The sequence below is a fragment of the Cavia porcellus genome, unplaced genomic scaffold (assembly GCF_034190915.1).
Source record: "Cavia porcellus strain 051 isolate PalLab524CR breed Dunkin Hartley unplaced genomic scaffold, mCavPor4.1 scaffold_24, whole genome shotgun sequence".
Taxonomy (NCBI): Eukaryota; Metazoa; Chordata; class Mammalia; order Rodentia; family Caviidae; genus Cavia; species Cavia porcellus.
Genome location: NW_026947507.1, coordinates 20,241,393 through 20,262,800, shown reverse-complemented (window position 1 = coordinate 20,262,800; position 21,408 = coordinate 20,241,393). Strand labels below are relative to the sequence as shown.

At 35.7% G+C, this 21,408-nt stretch overlaps 2 protein-coding genes and 1 long non-coding RNA gene across 4 annotated transcripts in view; 2 read left to right on the top strand and 1 right to left on the bottom strand.

The window, feature by feature from the left end:
* LOC134472676 (uncharacterized) overlaps positions 1–3,993 on the top strand; it is a 30,410-nt gene extending 26,417 nt beyond the window's left edge. Inside the window, exons 2-3 of the long non-coding RNA XR_010042592.1 lie at positions 910–1,031; positions 3,264–3,993. This is a non-coding gene — a long non-coding RNA (uncharacterized LOC134472676). The remainder of the gene's footprint in view (positions 1–909; positions 1,032–3,263) is intronic.
* Asb5 (ankyrin repeat and SOCS box containing 5) overlaps positions 1–7,137 on the bottom strand; it is a 62,490-nt gene extending 55,353 nt beyond the window's left edge. The window contains exon 1 of one of the 2 annotated variants that reach the window (XM_063234721.1): positions 6,979–7,137. The gene's annotated coding sequence lies outside the window, so the exon portion shown is untranslated. Of the gene's footprint in view, positions 1–504 lie in introns of both variants that reach the window. The other variant, XM_063234720.1, reaches the window with a different exon arrangement.
* A 211-nt stretch (positions 7,138–7,348) lies between these two features.
* On the top strand, positions 7,349–21,184 carry Spcs3 (signal peptidase complex subunit 3). The gene is made up of 5 exons (XM_063234723.1): positions 7,349–7,633; positions 8,962–9,037; positions 10,753–10,827; positions 13,677–13,792; positions 14,687–21,184. Exons 1-5 carry the CDS (start codon positions 7,491–7,493, stop codon positions 14,817–14,819), a joined length of 543 nt encoding a protein of 180 aa, XP_063090793.1. The 5' UTR covers positions 7,349–7,490; the 3' UTR covers positions 14,820–21,184.
* Positions 21,185–21,408: the final 224 nt, after the last annotated feature.

Sequence of the window (21,408 nt, the reverse complement as noted above, 5' to 3'; positions counted from 1 at the left end):
ACACACTGAGTTCATGTTTAACTCAGACTTCATATAGATTGCTGTCTGAATCGCAACTGTTCTTGCATGACTTGGACACTAAGCCTGCATGGACTGTAAAATCAGCGCTAGTGGCAAAAGTATTTTCTTGGCATTTACTAGCAGATCTTATGCCAGGTCACAAGTTCTTTTCCTCCTCACCCTCTTCTAGAATATCACCCACTTCATAACTGACTCCCACAGTATGACACATGATTATCAACAATCTAAGCAGGGTTTGTGTTTTAAGAATTTCAACTTTAATAGTATATTCACAACATTTAAATAATATTTATACTTTTTTCCAATATAAGAATTTATAGACGTATAATAGTGATTCACAGAAGTGCAAAAAACAACATATTTTAGTACCCGGAAGCTAAAACCTAACGAATTGTTTTAAAATAACTTTTTTTAAGAACAGATCTCAGATACTTTGTACGGTTTGTTTAAAGTTACCAAGCAATAAGCTGTTGTAGTGCACACCTGTAATACCAATACTCAGGAACTGAGGCAAGAGGATTACCATGAGTCTGGGCCAGCATGGACTACACCGTGAATTCAAAGCCATCCAGAACTACACAGTGAGATTCTGCCAAAAAAAAAGGTTATTAAGTAATAAAGTTACTTATGGGTTACTGACTTTTTAAGTTATCTTCAGTAATTAAGAGTTCATACATAATTTTCTCACCCTACATTATACAGTAATTTTAAATTCTTTTCAGCTTTACATATATACCATGGGACACGAAAAGGGCAATAGGTTCATAAAATGAATATCTCTAACTATAATAGATTTTTGCTTCATTTGTTTCATTTGCAGATGTCACAAAAGCTGATACAGCCATGATCTAACTATAATAGATTTTGCTTCATTTATTTCCTTTGCAGATGTCACATAAGCTGATACAGCCATGAAGTTGCTCACTGGTTAAAGAGAAGCAATAAAAACATTTCCCATCCAATTCTAGTATGTGCGTTGAAATGGAAGACTGAACATTAAGACTGAGCAGGTAACTTGAGGTCAAGAAGCTAAAGCAATGTATCCACTCAAGTTCACATACAAGTAGGAACTCAGACGGTCCCTGGTAACACAAGGCAGAAGGCAAGGGGTGTGAACACCAGGCAGAGTAAAAGCATCATACAACAGGGCAAAATAAGTGAGTAACACAGCAAGCTGCACAAAAAATTGACTTTATATTAGTAGAAATTAGGATTAAAACAAAAATAACAAAAACAATACTCTTCTACTGAAAAACAGAATGGGGCTGTTTTCCTAGGTTTTGTAGAAATCTTTAAGATATTCTGAATATGAAAATTATGATTCTGCTCAAAAAGCAAGTGAGAAAAGACGTCCTGAGAAAGGAAAAAAGAACCAGAGTGAAAAACTTGTATGTAAAACTGACATGATGGGAAGATGAAAGTATGAAATGTAAGCTGCTGATAAAATTCTATAGAAAGGCTGACATTGTGGCTGACACTGTGGCCCAGGCTTCTTTCAGCATCCTATAGTCCACTGAACAAATTAGCTACATTTCAATGGCTCTGGGCCAAGTAGGCAATTTAATGTAAGAAATAAAGGAAAATAAATGAAGGAAATGTATGGGGACAAAAGTTATATTCTTATATTTCCATATGTGTCATAAGAATCATTCTTGGAGAAACTTTAAAAAAAAATAAAGTGACCTGAAAGCCTAAGTTTGTGAAGTGTAACAGGGCTAAGGCTTCTGTCCCTAGAAAGGTTTGCTTGTGAGGTTGGCCCCTGGGCCACATGGGAACTTGGTTGAAAAAGTGAACCCTCAATTTTCTCTAAGTGGTAAGAGGAGCCCATAGTGCCTAAAACATAGAAAACATGTGTTTATGCAAAAAGCCTCCTTTCCTCCTGGCACTCTGGTTTTGGTTATGGGCTACCCAGAAAAATGTTCTCCCTTCCGTTTGACTGTTTTGTTCTAACTTCTCTATTTCTTTTTAAATAGATTTACAAGCACAGATCTCCTAAAATTATTGCAGTTGACATAGTCTTGACTGACTACATACATGTTTAACCAAACAAATATCTTTAAAAACAAAATATCACTACTGCTACCTACAACAAAGTCTACTGCAATCATTTTTCAGCTGGTCTATCAGTTGGTTGTTCTATCACTTCTTAAGAAATTGTTTAACTATTGAGCACGTACATGGTTGTGACAGTGAAGTGACCTAAAAATCTTAAGGGTTGTCAGGGTTGTTACTTGTCTCTTGAATGTCTTAGTTACTTTTCTTGTCACTGAGACCAAATATCGACACCCAAAATTAAAGAAAGAGGTTTGTTTCAATTCACAGTTTGTAGAGGTTTCAGCCCATAGTTGGCTGGCTCCATAGCAAGGTGGCGTGGCAGAGGGGCATCACAGAGGAGAAACAGTTCATGGCATAGCAGGTAGAAGTCAGGGAGTAGCAAGCAGCAGACTCCTCTTCCTTTTATCCCTTCCAGGCTACTCTCCTTTTAGGGTGAGTCTTCCTAGCATCCAAATGCAGAACTATGGTAAATCAATCATTGAACTAATTTAGAAATCATACACTTGTAATCTGAGCTTCAAAACACCTTACATCCAGCCACCTCTGAAAAGCCTCATCTATATGACTGCCTGAGACTTTGGAAAAACATTTATATACAAGTAGATCAGATGATCACTTGTAACACAGGGCACCAGGCAAGGAATGTGAGCATTAGGCTATACTCTGTGTTTGGCTTATATATCTAATTTAGCATTCCACCTTAGCATTTTGCCAGCTTACACTTCAAAATAGTTGTTACCTATGAATGGCATGCATTTTTTTACATGTACATTTCTTCAGAAATACTATGGTTTATGGATTCAAGGGTATTTCAATTCACTAGGAATTTTTTTTTTTCTTGCTAGGAACTTTTTGAGCATATATAATGTGCAAAGTTCAGTATTCTGGGCACTCAAAGAGATGGGAAACTATAACAAAACACACTGACTCTTCTCAAATGGACACTATAATTTACAATATCATTCTGAAAACTTCAAATTTGAATCCTTAATGTTCCAGACTTAAAACATGCTCCAATGTTCCAGACTTAAAACATGCTCCAAGAACTTTCCTCCCATAGTGTAGTATATCCTGGGCTCTTAGCAATAACATATTTCATTAGACTTCTACCCTTTTAAAAAAGCTTAGCTGTCCACTGGCAAAAGTGTTTCCTCATAAAATGGCTTATTATTCTTCCTTCCCCTTAGATGTTATGGTTTGATAACTAGTGGTCAAATTAATGCCAGCTGGATTACATCAGCATGCATTGAGAGAAGATGCTCCACCTGAGAAGGCCAGGATAAATAGGTGGAGAAGAAGAGAGGTGTTGAGAGGGATTGAGGCATTAAGGAGACATTGTGGGTTCTCCTACTAGTTGCTGTCTGAGCTGTTGGTTCTCCTGGAGAAGCTTTGGTCTTCACATCGAGCATTGCTTCCTGGCTCCGGAGGGGAAGACATGTGCTGCCTGGTCTCCAGCATGAACTCGTCATGCTGCTTCCTGGCATGTACCCGACTGTGCTTGTCGAAGGAGCTTGGGGCCTCCGTGTCGCTGAGGACAGCCGTGGTGCCTTTCAGGACAGCCCTGCTCTTTGCTGTGAGTGTGACTTCTCGGTTCCAGTGTAGAACCCTCATCCCACTAGCACAGCTCCTTCATCCTGCTGGCATAGACTTTCTGGCTTCCACCACTGACCCTTGGGTCTTCCCGGCATGGATCCATAAAAGAGACTGGCGTGAGTCCTTCTTGTGGGCTCTGGATTTCCAGTTGGACTCGTGGAGGCATTGTCCTGAGCTCTGGGTTTTTATCTGGACTCATGTGGGACATTGCCTTGGGGTTTAGACTCTTGACTAAATAATCTATGTCATTGGTGTTGCAGATAGATTTCCTGCATTCTCCTGTGTTAACTTCTGGTGATCATTATAAAAACATTATAAACTCCATGTCCTGATCTGAATTGTTCTCTGTGTACAACCCCTGACTACAACAGTAGATATTATAGAAAAAGTTATTTTCAAATAAGATCAAAACTCCATTCTCGGTTTTTTCCTATCATTCAAAATATAGGTAGACATATGTTCCCCATTTGATCATACCCTACTTTTTCAAGTACTGACAAAACATACTGATTGCTCTTATCATTACAGTACTGCCACTAGGTTTTAAGTAGAAATTATCACAATATATAGGATATTCAGTTAAAAGTTCTAAATTTTTCGATCGGTGGTATTATTTTAGATAAATCAGTCTTAACTTCCTCCCATGCAATCTTGGAGTACAGTTTGTTAGAATTTATTTGAAAAATGAACCATTCATTATGGATAGGTAACAGTTAATAATATTTGCTTACCAAGTATTTAATGATTTTTTTATAAGGCAGAATATAGGAGATGAGAAAAAAGGAAAATATAAAGCACATCTTAATATTGGAGAATTTAACACATCCCTTATAATCCAAGAAAAATCAAGATTATAAAAATTATTAAAGATACAAGATATAAATTATATAATAAATAAGACAAACATAAATATAAAACAAATTCTATATATGATTAATAAAAAATACATTACCTTTCAAATGCATACTAGAAACTCTTTACCTCCCCCCGACCCATTTACAATTTCTCTTTTCATGGATTTAGTTACCTGTGGTCAATCAAGACCTGAAAATACTAAATGGAAAATTCTTGAAATAAACAATTCATTAGTTTGAAAACTGTGATCTATTCCACATAATATGACAAAATCTCCTGCTATCTGGTTGCCTCTTACTGCAGACATGAATTATTCATCTTGTATATATTACTCACTCATGAGTCACTCACTAGCTATCTTATTTATTAGAATATATATAACACAAACAGCATTCTTAGTCTAAATAAAATAAAATTAGAAATCAATTTAAAACAATCAAAAAGAAGATTTATCCTCTTAGAATTTTCACATGCATAAATTCTGTGAAAGCAGAACTATAAAACTTCCCAATTGAATAAGAATCAAGGGATATTCTCTTACTATCAACATGCAATTTATATTATACAATGACACATACATGTGCATGCACAAATGCACACACATTTCCATTTCAAAATCAGCATCTTACATATTGGAGAACTGAACTGAACTTTCCTGCTTAAATCAAGAACAAGACAAAGATAATGGGTGTTCCCAATACTATTGAATACTATGATGATGGTGATGGTGGAAATGTTAGCCACCAAAATTAATAAAACAACCAGATATGCAATAATCTGGGGGGAGGCAAATGTGGATGGCATGATTAAATACCTAGAAAAGTCAAAGAACTATCTGGAAAAATGCAGCAAAGTAAGTGAATGTCCTGTCTCATCACTATTCTGCTTATATTTCTAGACTTTGTATTTTTAGTCCTCTCAGTTACTAACGTTCAAAACTGTACTGTAACAATAATTTCAATTGTGCTTTCATAATCTTTCATGTTTTGCAGAAGTTAGGTAATTTTGACTCTGCTAAGTACATCCTAACAAGTCTTTTTTTCCGTCCCACTACTATCATTCTGTAACTCACCCTGCTCATACACTTGATAGACTGCTGCCTGTGTAGTGATGCCACTCTTGCTTACTATGTAATTTCCTTAATATAATGTCTAACTTCATGACCTAGTTTCTACAATAATCCTTTAATTTACCTTTCCACGTTTACCGCTGCTAATCCTTTAATTATACATTGTTTAGCTGGACCAGACTACTGGGTATCTCTCTTAGATGTACCTGTACTTGTAGATCGCCATTTGGGAATATCTACCTAGACAGTTATCCTATAAGAATAATAATGTGTATTGATGGCTAGGCACTGTTAAATATTTTGCTTATGATGCTTGGTCCCACTTTAATAAGATGTGGTTCCTTTTTCAATTGAAATCCTAGCATTGTACCACTTCCCTTGGTATTCACAATTTTTTATACTGCAGATTCCTGTTTTCTTTAACTTCACTTGATTATAAGCTTCATGAGAACAGAAAATGATCAGCACACATCTCCATATCTCTTGCAGCTTAATAAGCATTTAATGTATACATTTGCTTTACTGAAACCAGTTTGACTACCTAGAAGAGAAAAAATTATAAAGATTTTATACTTAAGGATCTTTCTGTATATAACTAATCAATTTTTCATTTCTTGGCTCTATTCCACCTGAGCAGGGACTCTGCCTCATTAGTGCTGTATTTCCAAGGCTTAGAACTATTCCAGGCACATGCTAAACAATTAGTAATAATCCTATCTGTATCTCTGTAGGAAAATTAATTGGCAATGAAAGATGAAAAAGAAGCAGCTCAACAATAGATAATAGAAACCAGCATGAGGTTCAGATCATCAGCTTCTAGTTTACACCCATCATATTCTATAGTTTATAGATGCAAAATGTTTTAAAAATTACTTTCCTATTACCGGACTCTCTGAATCTCATTTTTATAATTACAAAAGTCACTGTGAAAGGAACAAAAGTGTTGGTAGACAGTATATTCAAGGTCAGGAATTGGCATACTCAACCTAGAGATTCTATCAGGGTACTGAGCATATGATAGATTAATTCCATATTTATCGACTGCTTATAGCTATCCTCTAGATTCTTTATATGTGGTGCTCTACTCCAATTCCACAACGATTGTCACCTATGGGAGATTATCCTTTTAGTTATCGAAAGTGCAAATATTTAGAATAGATAACATCAACCTTTATCTTCTCTAAAACAGCTTCACTTTGTAGAAAGTAAAGCTGGACTAAGGTTGGCAGTGAACAGTAAAGGTACTGAATGCCGGGCCCTGTATCTGCTTTTAAGGAACTGGGAGGCTTCATTTCTTCCTTTTCCCGATATCCTCCAGAGAAGCTTAAATTCTAACTTTGCCCGGGTTTGATAAGGGAAACAGAACCAGGCGTTTTGCCACGTACCACTTCCAAACACAGCACATCAGGTCAGACGCCAAACCACCTTGTCTTGCTGGTTTTTAACAGAAAATGAATGGCACATAAAAATTAATACTGCACAGTTCAAACCTCTGATCCCGAAACCCAGCGCTAGAAGTAGAAAACACACTTCCCACTCGCAACATGACAGGAGAGGAAGACAGCTCTGGGGAGGCGGGTCTCCCGTCTCGGAGGAGACGGAACCACGCCCCACACGTTCTCGTCGATGATTGGCTACAGTGCATGGCCGCTGACGGGGGGGCGGGCTCGTCGCTGAGTGGCAGCTCCAGCGCGGAGCCGCCCAGGCGGTGGGCGTGCCCCGGAAGACAAGCGCGCGCGCGTGCGCGCGTTTGAAGACCGGAAAGGAGGCGGGGCGGCGGCGGCGCGCGCTCCCGAAACGTGCACAAGGCAGGCGCGCGGATCTGAGGAAGCCGGTCTGCTGCGGGAACGCGAGCCTGCAGCCTGTGTGGAGACAGGGCTCCTGAGAGACGGTCGCGATGAACACGGTGCTGTCGCGGGCGAACTCCCTGTTCGCCTTCTCCCTGAGCGTGATGGCGGCGCTCACCTTCGGCTGCTTCATCACCACAGCCTTCAAAGACAGGAGCGTCCCGGTGCGGCTGCACGTCTCGCGGATCATGCTGTGAGTGCGGCCGGGGCCCGGAGAACGCGCGTCCCGGGACCGGGCCCGACGAGCGGGGTCCCGGGCTCCCCTCGGGCTGCCCCTGCCGCAGCCTCCCGGGCTCGCTCTTCAGTGTTAACCGCGGGCGCTGCCCGGTGGGCGCCTCCGCCGGCTTCCTGTGCCTCACTTCCCCCGGCCCGGCCAATGAGGGAGCAACACAACAGCGCACCCGCTGCCCGGCTCCGCGGCCGGCGCTTTTGTGTCGTTTCTGACCCGCGCGCCCTGCTCCGCGTTGCTTTCAGAGTCGCCTTCCCTGCTCCGAGCGCTCGCAGCCGCTTAGGAGTGAGGGTAGGGAGGTGCTGGGCTGTAGAGAGAAGTGTGACAACCTTAGCCTCCTATCACAGCTTTTAAAAAATTAAAATATATTATTATTTTTTGTTTTAGTCAGCAGCTTCAATAAATCTTTGAAGACGCCAAAAGTAAAATTTCGGAATGACTGTCATTTCGCTATTGCCTGTCTTTTTTTTTTTTTTTTTTTTTCTCTATCACTTGTTTATGATATGTACGTAGCACTTCCTGTCAGTTTATTCTCCAATTTTCCAACAAAATCTGTCTCTGACCTTAGGTTATTAATTTGTCAGAATCTCCTAGAAGCCAGTCATCTAATAGCGACTCCCCCACCTGTTTTGTTTCCCCTCTCACCCCACTTCCGTGTGTGGTGTGTGTGTGTGTCTGCTGTGCCAATTTCTGTTAGATTCTGTTTGAAATTTAAATAAACCCTGCGTGGAGATCAGCCCTGTCAGTGAGCTGTATGGGATGCTTAAAAAGAGTTTGGTGCAGATTGAACACCTAGCGAATGTTAGATGTAATCTCCAGCAGGATTTTACTCTTCTGGTTCTTATTTTTGTTGTTGTTGTTTAAAATGAAATACTTAAATGGCATGCTTGTTTTGAGACTTGAGACAACTGTCAAACATGCTAGCTGCTCTGACGCGTAGTAAGCTCTCCATAAATAAGCAGCTGTCACTAATTTTCTACATCATCTTACCATATGTACCTTTCTTCTGCCCGTACTTGTTTTATATCCAGTGTTCTTTCTTTATTTTTTAAGCAATCTTTATCTTCCCTTGGGTCTTGTTAGTCTGTTAAGGTATATGAAAGTAGCTGAAGACGTTTTATATTGATTTAGAATGTGTATCTTGTTTTAACAATTGATGTTTCTCTGTTTACTTGTTTCTTTGTGAAAATGCTGTTTCACTTGTGCACACAACTAGATCTAGTCCTTCACTTTATTTATGTGAATTTCTTTTGATGTTACATATAAAGAATGATAAAATTTTTATCTTCTAGAAAAAATGTAGAAGACTTCACTGGACCTAGAGAAAGAAGTGATCTGGGATTCATTACATTTGATATAAGTGTGGATATCCTTTAAAATAAATACCGTATTTCATGCTTTTTCTCTGGTTTTGTGAGATTCATCCTTAGTGATTTGGGGAGCAGGGTATATGACTGTCTCATATTAACTCAACCAAACTGGAAATTCCTATATTTATATTTTTATCAGTAGAGTGAATAGTTCCACATTTATTCTTAAAGAAAACTTGATAGATTTATGAGTTAGTTATGTGAACGTACCTTAAATTCTTCATGGAACCATTTAAATTGATTAACATCTACACAAGGATGTTTGAATTTGTTTACCAGAAACACAAAAACAATTATGACAGTAGAAAAGTATTACCAGAGCTCTGCCTGCTTAGTAGCAGGCAGAGTATTTAATACATGGTCCCAAAGAATTCGTATGTTCTGGTAGTACAAAAGTATGTTTAAAAAGTTAATTGCATTTGTAATAGTTTGAAAGGCTAATCTCAAAATAACTGTTAAACTATGTTAGAATTTTGTTACAATTTTTTATAACAACTTTTGTAAGTAGAAATCTTAAAGAAAATAATTACTTTAATGGAAATGATTTAAATTTTTTCTCTGTATCTTAAGTTTCCATCTTTTGATCAAATGATCATTTTGGCTACTTAAACTTTAGGGTCATAGGTTAAAATCTTGTGAGTGTGATTAGAGGTGATTATGGTTATTAAAGGTGGTTATGGTGTGAGCAGTCTGAATTTGAATAAAAAGCAAAATGGCTGAACAGTTAAAACAAATCATATGATGAGGAGTTTACCTGCTATTCCTTTGTACTCTCATGAAACTACTTGTAATTTTTCAGAAATAAATTTACTGGATTGAGAGGTAGACTACGAATAAGTTTTGAGTGCACCTTTTTAGGAACTAGAGTATGCCGTCAGAAAAGTCATATGCTTAACTGTATGTGCCTGCTTCTAAGTCAAGTTATTTAAAAAATTAAACAGTGCATGTCTAGCATAAAAGTAGAGCTAATATCTTAACTACTATATATATAATTTATATATAATCTTATTATTTGTAGTTTATTCAGATTTTCTTAATGCTGTTGATACTTGAAATTGTTTCAAGGAACTGTTTTAGAAGTCTCAATTCTAAATGAGTGATTATACATATTTAAAAGTGTAATGTAACAAACTTTTTACTATCAGCATGTAAATGCACCTACTAAAATGGCAGCACTTTCTATACTCATTCTCTATAGTAGCATCAGTCTTGTAGATAATTCTAGAATGCCCTGTACTCTATGCATTTCATGTATTGATATGTTTTGATCTCTATTTCTGTATAACCAAAACAACTTTTACAGTTTATACTTGGTTAATTATTTAAACAATTCATGTTTGCATATTAATAAATTTTAATATTATTGATTGGTAATACTTTAGAGCTCCAATGGAGAATATTAAGTCCTTTGTCTTTTGTTATGGCAGGCTGATGCTACATGAAATTAGGTTTTGGGTTTCTTTTTATTTTCGTATTAAAATATTTCAACTTGTAAACCTTGCATGAATAGTGATAGGTGCTTTTTTTTTTTTACTTTGAATTTGAAATGGGATAGATTTTTCAATATATTTATATTCTGTTTGTTTCATTAAATAATGGCTGTATGCTTCTGGACCATCTCTCCATTGCTATGGATAATTAATCTAAGAACAAGTTCTGTTTGTCAGATATATGCTGCTTTATAATTTATATATTCCTTAATTTGTGATACATTTAGAGAATATATTTGATTGGAATGTTAAGCAGTTGTTTCTTTATTTATCAGCAGAATATTCAACAAAAAATAATGTAAGTACATATATTTAAGCATGTTTTAAGATATTACTGTTTGTGCGTATAAATGTTATATAGTCAAAAGATCTGCTTTGCACTGGTTAGCAATAAAATCACAATCTTTTTTCCCATTCCACTGACCTCCCTTTAGCCCCTCTTCCCCGCCTGTTTACAGTGGGGCAAAAATGTATCACGTTCAGGTACAAATTCCTTATAATGAATGTGATCATTGTTATGTATACCAAAAATGTACCAATAAACTTAATTAATTTTTAAAAAATAACAGTCATATGGAGAGGTGATTCTACTAAGAAAATTTTATCTCCTTTGGTAGCCTCTCTGTGGGTTTTTTTTTTTTGTGTGTGTGTGTATGTTTAATCCTTCTGTAGCATTGTGGTTTACAGAATAGTATATATACAACGTGATTCACAGGTATATAAGGAAAATAGTTTAGAGCTTCTGTTAGAATATTTTTTTCAACTTAAAATTAAAAGAATTTAAGCATTACCAATACTTTATAAATGAATGCATTACTACCCATGTTGAATTATTAAATCAGATGGCCTTCTATGACATGCAACAAATTCTGAAGGAAGGAGAAAAATTCTGTACATGTACATACAGATTGACTATATTGCCTAACGTTCAGCATTTTGCAAAATATTGCAGTAGAGGAAGTATGTAGGTGGGTTATTTTGCCTTATTTTAAGTAGCACAGAATTGGAAGATAGATTTAAAAGATTCCTGCAAAGAAATTACAGATCATTGATAATGCTAATACTAGTTTCAGACACAGGTAAACAATAGAAATAACAGACTGTAGACCCTTGTTCTTGTGTCTGGCTAAAAAGTCACGTCAACTTATAAAAACAAAAGTAAACTAGTCCAATAAGTTGGATAAGAAAATTCAACATTGATTTAGAAGTCTATGTGAAATTAAAATTAGTATTCACTATTGATACTATGTAATTGTACATGTTCACCAACTGGTTTATAAACTAAGATGTATATTTTGAGAGTTTGTGTTCAGAATAATTTGTGATCAGAAATTCTTGGAATATACTTCCAGTGGTAACACCAGGAAAGATGTTGCTGAACTCTGTGTTTCCTATGAAATGAGATATTACTGCTGCTCAGCTGAAATACTCTTTGTATAGTTAAGATTAAAAAGCTAGTTATTAGCATAATTGAATCAACAAAATTTGAAGCCTGTATTAAAGGTCATTACAAAAATATGCAACCAAAAACTAAAGATCATTAAAAACTTGAGTTGGATTGTATTCACAACTCTACTTGAACTGGTCTTTTAAATTATGAATTCTGCTTTGTAAGTTTTATAATTAAAAGCTATTAAATTGTTAGATTAAAACCTATTAAACAGTTTATTATTGAAAGCTGTTAATCAAGTGTGACTTACAGCTTTTATTACGGGCAAAGTACCTTCCATATTGGGATGTTTCTGTACAATATTTAGATTCTATTTTAGTCTTGGTGTTGAAGGTATAAAATGATAGATTTAAAATATGAAAGTGAAAAATGTGGATTTAGCATGTTGTTTATATGTTGTGTTTACCAGAATTGCTGTGTCCTTAAATGCATTTGTAGTTAAGGGTGTGTCTGAACTTATTTTAATGGCTTTTAAAGGCAAACATAAAACGTTAAGTTTTATGTATTTATTAGAAATTTTAGGACTTCATTATACATTGATCTGGAATATAAATTTTATGTTTCAAACTTTATGTTCCAAAATAATTATGTAAGTTTTTATCTCGGCTCCTCAGAATAGACAGAACATTAAAAGAAATAAACAGAAAAGTTGTTCTTGAAGGAAAGAGTAACAACTACACATGAAAATATTATTCTACCAGTTTCAACAGATTACTGAAAGTTAATACTAATTTGGCATTTGACACATTATTGCTTTGGTGAAAATAAATATATGTAAAAACCATTAGTTTCAACATAGCTTTGATTCTGCACTGTTCAGTCTTAATAATTGTGTTTAGTATTAGAAAGAAATTATAAGATGTAAGTTCAAAACTACTTTTTAGAAATAACTGCTCTACGTTTTATATTACTGCAGTCACAGTGAGAAATCAGTCTCAGAAGCTAATGAATGATAACATAGTAAAGACAAATTATTTGAAACTTAGCAACAATCATAAATGTGTTTTCTACTTCATAATCCTAATTTTTAAAATTATATTGTAATATGTTGGAATATACTGGCGTTAAAGAAATGTCTGTCCTAGAATTTTGGCATGATAAGACAATGATGCACAAAGTTTTTAATTAAAGGGAAAAATCATTTTTTTTAGTAGTTTCTTATTCATAGCATAATGGGGCAGCAGTAAATGTGTGTTAACTGTGTGATGAATTGAGACTGCTCATTCTGTTCCCAATACCACGCAGGGTTTCCTCTGAGATAGAAGGTATTAAAAGTTTACAGAGAAAGGGGACTTAAAAGAATACTTCCCTGTTACAGATTTGAATTCCTCTGCTCCTCGCAGTGTCTCATGTTTTGGAGTACATACAGACGTAAAACCTACTGGTTAGTTATGGGAACTCTCTGTAATAAGAATTGACTCCTAGCAAAAGAAATGCTCTTTTTATATTTAATAAATATCTCATTTATCTCTCCTTCCTTTGTATAGCTGACTTCATCTAACGATTTCCTTTAGGGAAATATTCTGCCAAGAAAACCTTCCCCACTTTATTACTTGGTATCATCATGTATGCAACAAGATGTTAGTAAATTATCACAGTTGTTATTTACTTGTGTGAAACTTTCTGCTTAGTAGTATGTAATTTGAAGTGAGAAGATGCTATTTCTGATGAGTTATCTAATTTTCATTGTGCTGTAGGCCCTGAACCAAGTTGTCCTCTGGGACAAGATTGTTCTGAGAGGTGATAATCCAAGGCTGCTCTTGAAAGACATGAAAACAAAATATTTCTTCTTTGATGATGGAAATGGTCTCAAGTGAGCATTCTTTGTTGTTTTCTACATTTAATAAGAGGTAAAAGGGGTAGAGAGATGTGTTTTTATTTCAGAGAAAAATAGCATGAGTTTAAAAGGAAGTATTTACATAGACCTCAATTTAAAAGGTTGTAAAGAAACACAATTTAGGACATAAAATAAGTACAGTAGTTATTTTTCAGTGTGTGAAATATAGTAGCCAAACTAGTGAGGCCTACAGTTTCTGTCTGTGTTGTGGGTCTTGCACTTTCTCATAAGTGACGAAGTTGACTGGCAAACTCTTCTTTCTGAACATGAGTCTGGAAATTTGAATGAAAGAGCTGTTCATTGGTTCCAAAAATTGATACTGAGTTTGGTTCTTTTCTAAATTTCCAGTTTATTCTTTACAAAAATGTGAGAATCAGAAGGATTGATCTCTCTGGGAAGTTACCTCCTTGTGGTATATAAGTATGAGAAAGAGTTTTAGAAGAAACCCATTTTGACCAGACCAAACCTCTGTTACCAAATGAAAATTTCAAAAAATTTCATGATAAATTTTGATTTATTTAGATTTGCACGTGTAAATAATGAAAAGTTTAGGTTTCATGTCATTGTTTTCAGATTCCTAGCACAAGTCTTATGTTCACTGTATTACTTTGGTTCATAGTTCTGTTAAATACAACTACAAGTGAGCTTAGGTTGGTCATTAAGGGATGCTGTAAATGCAATGCTGGTGTTTTCAGCAGCATCTTTGAAATTTAGATGACTTGAGAAAATAGTTCTTTTTGCAGATTAGCATTCCTACTAAGAATAGCAGGTTACAAATAAAAGTATTTGATGCCTCATTGCATAATTTAACATTTATTTATTGAAGTAAAAGTCTTTCTGCTGACTTCTGTTTATTCTGTCTCTTTGTAGGGGAAACAGGAATGTCACTTTGACCCTATCTTGGAATGTTGTACCAAATGCTGGAATTCTACCTCTTGTGACAGGATCTGGACATGTATCTGTCCCATTTCCAGATACATACGAAATAACAAAGAGCTATTAAATTATTCTGAACTTGAAACAACATATTTTTATACTTAATGAATTATATCTCATTTATCTCTTCCCTTGCATCTTCTGTTTCTTTTTTTTTTTTGGTTTTTTCTTAGGGGGGTGTTATTTTTTGGTGTAAGAATGTCAAAGACATATTTGAAGGAAAGGGTTAAATAATTTTGCAAATAATGACAAAGTCATCAGAGTTGAGTATTACAAAAATAAGGCAACTGCATAATAAGGATTTGTGAAAAAATATGTATTTTAAGTATTCACTCTATTTCCATTGTTCTTTATGGAATATAAAGTGAGCACGAAGGGTTATAAAAACTTTCAGGTGCCTGTAGAGTCATAAGAACTCTGAATTTTATGTGTTGAGTTCATGAAAGCTCATACTGGATGTGACTTAGATAGACATTCTTTTGTATCTTTTAGGGTATGTTAGCTTAGTAGGAAAAGTAAATACAGTTACTTATTATAAGCCTGGTTTACAAAAAGCCAAAAGAGATAGAATTTTGTTTCATTTGTTTCAGGAATACTCACAAAGCTTGTGTTTCTTAAAGTACTAGCAGCTTTCTCCACTTAAAGAATGAATACCTCTTTATATGCTATAAATCATTCACACTTATGTTAAAATCTCAAGTCAATCAAATGTGTGTCTTTCAGTGCTTTTTCTAAAAGCCTTTCTTTGTATATCTTTGTATAATTTTTTTAGCATTGCCATTGAAAGTTGAAAATGTTTGCATGGTTTACCATCTAAGTTTATTCTTGTGAGCATGCCAAGTGCCACTAAGTGGTAATCATTTACAGCTCTAGGTCCACATTTTAATAATCTTTGAAGTAGTAATAATTGCATTGTGGTTTTCCATTTACAAAGCCCTCTCACGTATTTTGTTATGTTGTGCTCAGTAACTAGTGAGGTAAATAGTGCCTGTGTTAGCTCTTTGCAGATAAAAAACCTAAAATGCAGTTTAGTGAGTTGTTCGAAAGTAAATAACTAGCAAGGAATGAAGTTAAAATTTGAACAGAAGTCTTCTAATTCTCTGAGCTTATTTTTACCTTTTACCTCAGTTTATAGATTATAGTTCCCTTACAAATTTTTTTTTTTTTTTTGTCTTTTTCCTTTTTGTGGGTACCAGGGATCGAACTCATGACTGCCTGCTTGCAAGGCAGGCGCTTACGCCGCTGAGCTAAATCCCCAGCCCCCCCTTACAATTTTTGTAATGTTTTCTTGTTACCTGGACACCTTTCTATCATTCCTATAAGTGGTTTGTTACTTATATAGAAGTGACTAATTTTGAAGCTGCCACCAACTCAGATAGCAGTAGTATCTCATCTTACTTCATGAATTTATTTATTTTGAAATATAAAGAAAATATTAAATTTATGTTAAAGTAATTTTGTGAATATATAATATATGATTGGCTACATGATTATATTTTTTGTAACTTTTTGTTGAATGAGCAAATAAGTATCTTAAAGATTGCAACTGCATGTACCCTTAAAAGCAAAGCCAAACACTATAGTTATACGATCAGCGGCAACCAAAAGGGCTAACATTTTATAACAGTTTAAACTGACTAATATTTGTTTTGTTTACCTCACGGGAAATATATCACTGTTTAGTTACATTCATTTAAGAGCTGTTATATGTGTTTGTATGATTTATGTCAAAAGTAAGATTTTTTTCGAACAGGCAAAAAGGTCAGAGATATAACATGAATACGAGGCTGGTTTTGGCTTCCAGCTTTTTGATTAAACTTCAGGGTCTTGGTGTTTGTATCTGTAAAATGGCAGAATTGGACATGTTAACTTAAGTGATGATCCTTTTAAACCACACAATTTTGTAAGATTCAGTTATCTGGTCGTCAAAGAGATTGAACAAACAAAGCACCTTAGTCATATAAAGATAGTGTGATTGAAAGACGTAACACATAATTCATACTGATCTGACTTTATTTCTGTTACATTTTACTTCAGTTACTTTATTACATTTTGTTTCATTTACTTTGTACAAACACTGGATGTATAAACTTAAAATCCATAGGTGTCAAACTCAAAAAGACTGGGTCTGTTCTCATTAAAAAAAGCAGTTATGATAATTTTGCAGTTTGAACCAGACCTGACTTGCAGTTTAACAGTTCTTTATATTTTTATGGTAAGTGGATCTATTAGTGTAGAAAGTAATGTTGATATTTAAGTTGCAGTTTATTTATTTGGCAACGTCATATTTTTGGAGTTTGGTGAGAAGTGCAAAGGCACACTTAACACAACGTGGATAAAAAGTTTTCTTTTTTACTTAACTAAGAGAGACTGCTCAGGATAAGTATGCTCTATCATGAGAATAAGGAATCTGTGTCTCAGGAACTCATTTTTGGTGTGGACAGCTTTATTGTACCATAATTGTACGTTTTAAAATGTTGACCGTATTCTTAGTTGTAAAAAAAGCCTCATTAAATCTCTACAAACAATCTAGGTTTCAAACTAATAAGAACCTCAGCATGGCTAAAAATGTCTGAGCCCAGAGATGGTTCTGAAAAGAGAGTAATTGTAAGACATTTACTGAATACCTGCAGTTAGGAATGAGTTCCTTTTAATATGTAGTGCCAACGTTGCCAACATAACCTTTCTGTGTAGCATAACCTAGACAAGAGCTAAGACTTTTTTATTTCTGTAACTGATTGTATTTTAGTTTCTTTTTGCTGAAAAGAACACAAAAAGCTTCAGAAATTCCCAAGGGTCAAATAGAAAAACATTTCGAGTTTTTTTTTTTCTGGAATGAATGTACTTTGCTAGGTTTGGACAGCCAGTTAACCTTAGAAATGTGCTCTAAGAAGCTAAAGCTTTGAGTTTTGGGGCTACGTAGGTTATGGAAGGGTTTTAAAAAATACTTTAATCAACATATAATGGGCTTATGGGAGGAGAAACCATAAGCCATGGATTTTGATTGCGGCCACAAACTTAGCCTTTTCAGAAGTTTTCCTTGCTTTAAGAAAGCCTCTGCACATTACCTGAGACTGCCAGAAGTTTAGAGACTGCTTTGAAAAAGGTGTATGTTTTTGATGCAGTTTGGCAAATTGTTTACTTCAAATATATGAATACACAAAAATTCATGAGAACATTGACTATATGAATATTTTCTTAATTGTAATAGTTGGCATTTTCTAATGAAAATGAATTTTATTTACAAGTGAAAGACTTTCTAAGATTTTTATGCAAAGCTGCTGAACTAGAAGGTGAAAAGATGAAACCAGGTCTAATTGTACATGCCTATAATCCCAGCATTGGGGAGGCTCAGGCAGAAAGATCACCAGAAGTGTATGAGGCTAGCCTGATTTAGTTCAACACCAGCCTGAACTACAAAGTCAGATCATATCCCTAATAATCAAATACAAAACAACAACAACAAAAAGCTCTGGTGAACTACAGGTTGAATGAGAGAAAAAAGTTAATTATGCCTAAAGTATCTAAAGACCATGTTCCTAGACTGTAAGCCCTTTGAGGGCAGGCTGTCAGAGTTATCTTTGTATCTTCCCCTGCACCTAGTGTAGTGCCTTGCACGTGATAGGTGCCCAATAAATACTAATGATGATGAAGTCACTCTGTTTCTAACGTGACTAAATGATGGGGACTAATTGTCCTCATTTGTAAAGTACTGCTTTTTTAAGTGCTGACCTCCTGGTAGTATTAGATCTGACTTCCTTTTTCCTTTCAAACTCAGTTGGATTGCCCAATAAAGATAAATGCTACTTCCGTTCCAGGTACTGTAACTTGTCCAAAGGAGAAAGCAAAGTGATAGCTATTTCACATAAGATTGACATGTACGTTTGCTTTAACACTGGAAAATTTTAATAGACCTGACATCCAACCACTAAGATGCTTGTTAAAATATAACTCCAGAAGAAAGTTTTAAAATACACACTTAACGGTTGAAAGCCCAGTTGTTTGCCTCTGGTGTTGGGCACATCGGCTCTGGTTTGGATTACCGTTGCTCTGACTGCACTAAACTCAGTGATTGTAGAAATCTTATTCTTTCTGTCTCAGAGAGATAGAAGTTTATCAGAAGGCACATGTGGCAATAAATTCAAACAGAAACCCTGGGAACCACAAAAATAAGTTTAGAGGGTAAATATTTAACCCAAGTGTTTTCCTATCAGGGATTTTATGAGGTGAGTTAGATACTGGTTTTGTTTCCCAGTATGGGGAACCCTATGCCTTCTCTTTAGCCCTTAGGTCTTTCTTTTGTTTTACTTCCCTAGATGAAGTATTAATGCAAGAATTCTTGTTTCAGTCGACAGTTGATTTATGAGTTAGCTCATCAAAAAGTTAAACTGAGTAAATGTGCCTTCATGTATTCAAGGGCCCCTTGCTGCAGGGTTTTCATGTGTGTAAACACATCCCACTTTTGTTCATCTGTGAGTCCAGTTGGAAATGAGTATCAGAACTGAAACGTAGAGGAGCTAATGACAGAAGTAAATATTTGAAATGAAAGCAGCTCTGAGCCTTCTAAAGGCTGTCATTTCTGTGACACTGTGCTCTCTTCCTTTGTTAGGGAAGTCTGTAACCTTCCTGGCAAATGAATCAGTGCAGAGTGGGAAGAAATCTGTGACCCGAGTGGGGAGGAGTGGGGTTCTGAAGTACAGAGATCAGACTAGCCGAAGGAGTGAGGCAGTCATCTTTAAGGGGGTAGGGTAGTAATCTTCCCAAAGTTGTATGGACACCTCCCAGCTTTCTACAGTCTGGGGAGTTGTGCTGAGAAAGACTAGAGAAAATACAGGTAGAGAGGAGACAGGCACATTGTAATTTTAACATCAGACTTATGAAAAACTGCAGCTTCAGGACATAAAGTCACCAAGGTTACAGTGACCTTTTCCAGGATACTTAAAAAATTCTCAAAGGTTTTACAGATAGCAGTATATCTATAAATTGGGTGCCTTGACTTTTCTCCAGAGTGCGAACTTTCTGGCTGATAAACCTCGTTATACTTCACTGACATGTCTTGAAAATTCTGTTTCTGTAATGATAGTCAATGAACCTACAGCCTACCCCATGAATGGAGTGCTTTCAAGTGCCCATCTCTTAGGGGGACTTCATTGGACCGCATCCTGTGATGGGGACAGTGAGACTCCCCTGTGTATTAATCCTTATGTATGACAAACTAGGTTTGTTAATCTAGTTGGATCATATTTTTAAAAAATTTACAAGTGGGTTTTATAAGAAGAAACTGCTGCTTGAGCATTTGAAAGCCCAACAGTAGTAGCATCAAACTTGCATTAATTTAAGAAAACAAGAATTTATTACTGCAAACATAAATAAGAAGCCAGTAGAGTGGTTCAGGCAGCTTTCCACATTGTGTGATTGCAGGCCCAGGTGCCTTTCCTCTTGTGACTGTCACCCCAGGGTTTCAGTCTTCCACCCTCAAGCTGGATGGTGGAGGTTGGGGAAAAAGAAGGCTCACCTGCTTCATGAGCATGGCTCAAGATTACCACATCACCGACTCATTCTGAGGGTGCAAATGAACTGCACAGCCCTATATGATTTAATGGGCACATTTTTCAGGCACAACTGTATGTTAGAAGACTGAATCTTGCATACATAATCATAGTATCACTTCTTGTTTATGCTCACTTGGCTTAAGCTGACCAGCCCTCTAGCAGGGAGTGACCACTTGATCATCATGATTATTGTAAATACTTTATTCATCTTGTCTGTAGCATATAGGCATTAAGGATTTTCTGAAGGTGAATGTAGTAGTTTTACAGGTTCAGGCAATAACAGGTGAAAGTTACTTGGCAGAAATAAAATTTCTAGCCTCCTACATCATCTAGAATGTTTTGTTTTGTTTTGTTTCCCCCCCATCTATAGTTTGTGCATTGAAATTCAATAGGCAAATGATTTCCTATTGAACACTGCTCAAAAGTGTTGCCCAGCTTTAGTCTGAGTTGCCAATGATGTCTGTAGTTGGAAGAGATACCTAGAATACAACATTATATGCAGGTAATTTTAAGCATTGGAGGACTCATCAAAACTGTTGGGATCACCAAAGCTTTGTGTAAGAAGCAGAAATAAAATTCACTTAACTAAAAGTGTACTACCACATCATACTCCCATCACTGTTAACTTCCTTACTATCCTAAAACTTGCCTAGCAAATTCTTGCCGCGAAATTTTTGCATTGGCTTCCTGTTAATGAAACATTGCTTCTTGACTGTAGCATTATTTGTTATAGTTCTTGTTGCTACTTAAGATTTTATACATCCATTATATGTGTAAGTTTATTGACTGTCAGTTTAATGATAGAGGCCTGTGCTTCTTGTTTTCTTAAAAGACTACATGTTTGTTGAGTGAATTGAATTAATAAAAAGCAAGAAAATGATTGTGTCACTAGTGAATTTTATTTACAGTCAACCCTATGTATTCTTGAGACTAGTTCCTGAGGACTTGCTACAGATACCCAAATCTAAGAATGCTCACGTCCTTTATATAAAATGGTATAGGGTTTGCATATGGATATAGATTATTCATAATACATAAAGAATATAGATTATTCATCATACATAAAGAAATATAAATGCCATATAAATAATCATGATTTAAGTC

Excerpts from the sequence above, each read along its gene's own strand:
- Spcs3 (XM_063234723.1), top strand. The coding sequence starts at position 7,491 with ATGAACACGGTGCTGTCGCGGGCGAACTCCCTGTTCGCCTTCTCCCTG. Across the intron at positions 9,038-10,752 it reads CATTTGATATAAGTGTGGAT|TTAGAGAATATATTTGATTG; the intron begins ATCCTTTAAAAT and ends TTTGTGATACAT. Across the intron at positions 13,793-14,686 it reads GATGATGGAAATGGTCTCAA|GGGAAACAGGAATGTCACTT; the intron begins GTGAGCATTCTT and ends GTCTCTTTGTAG.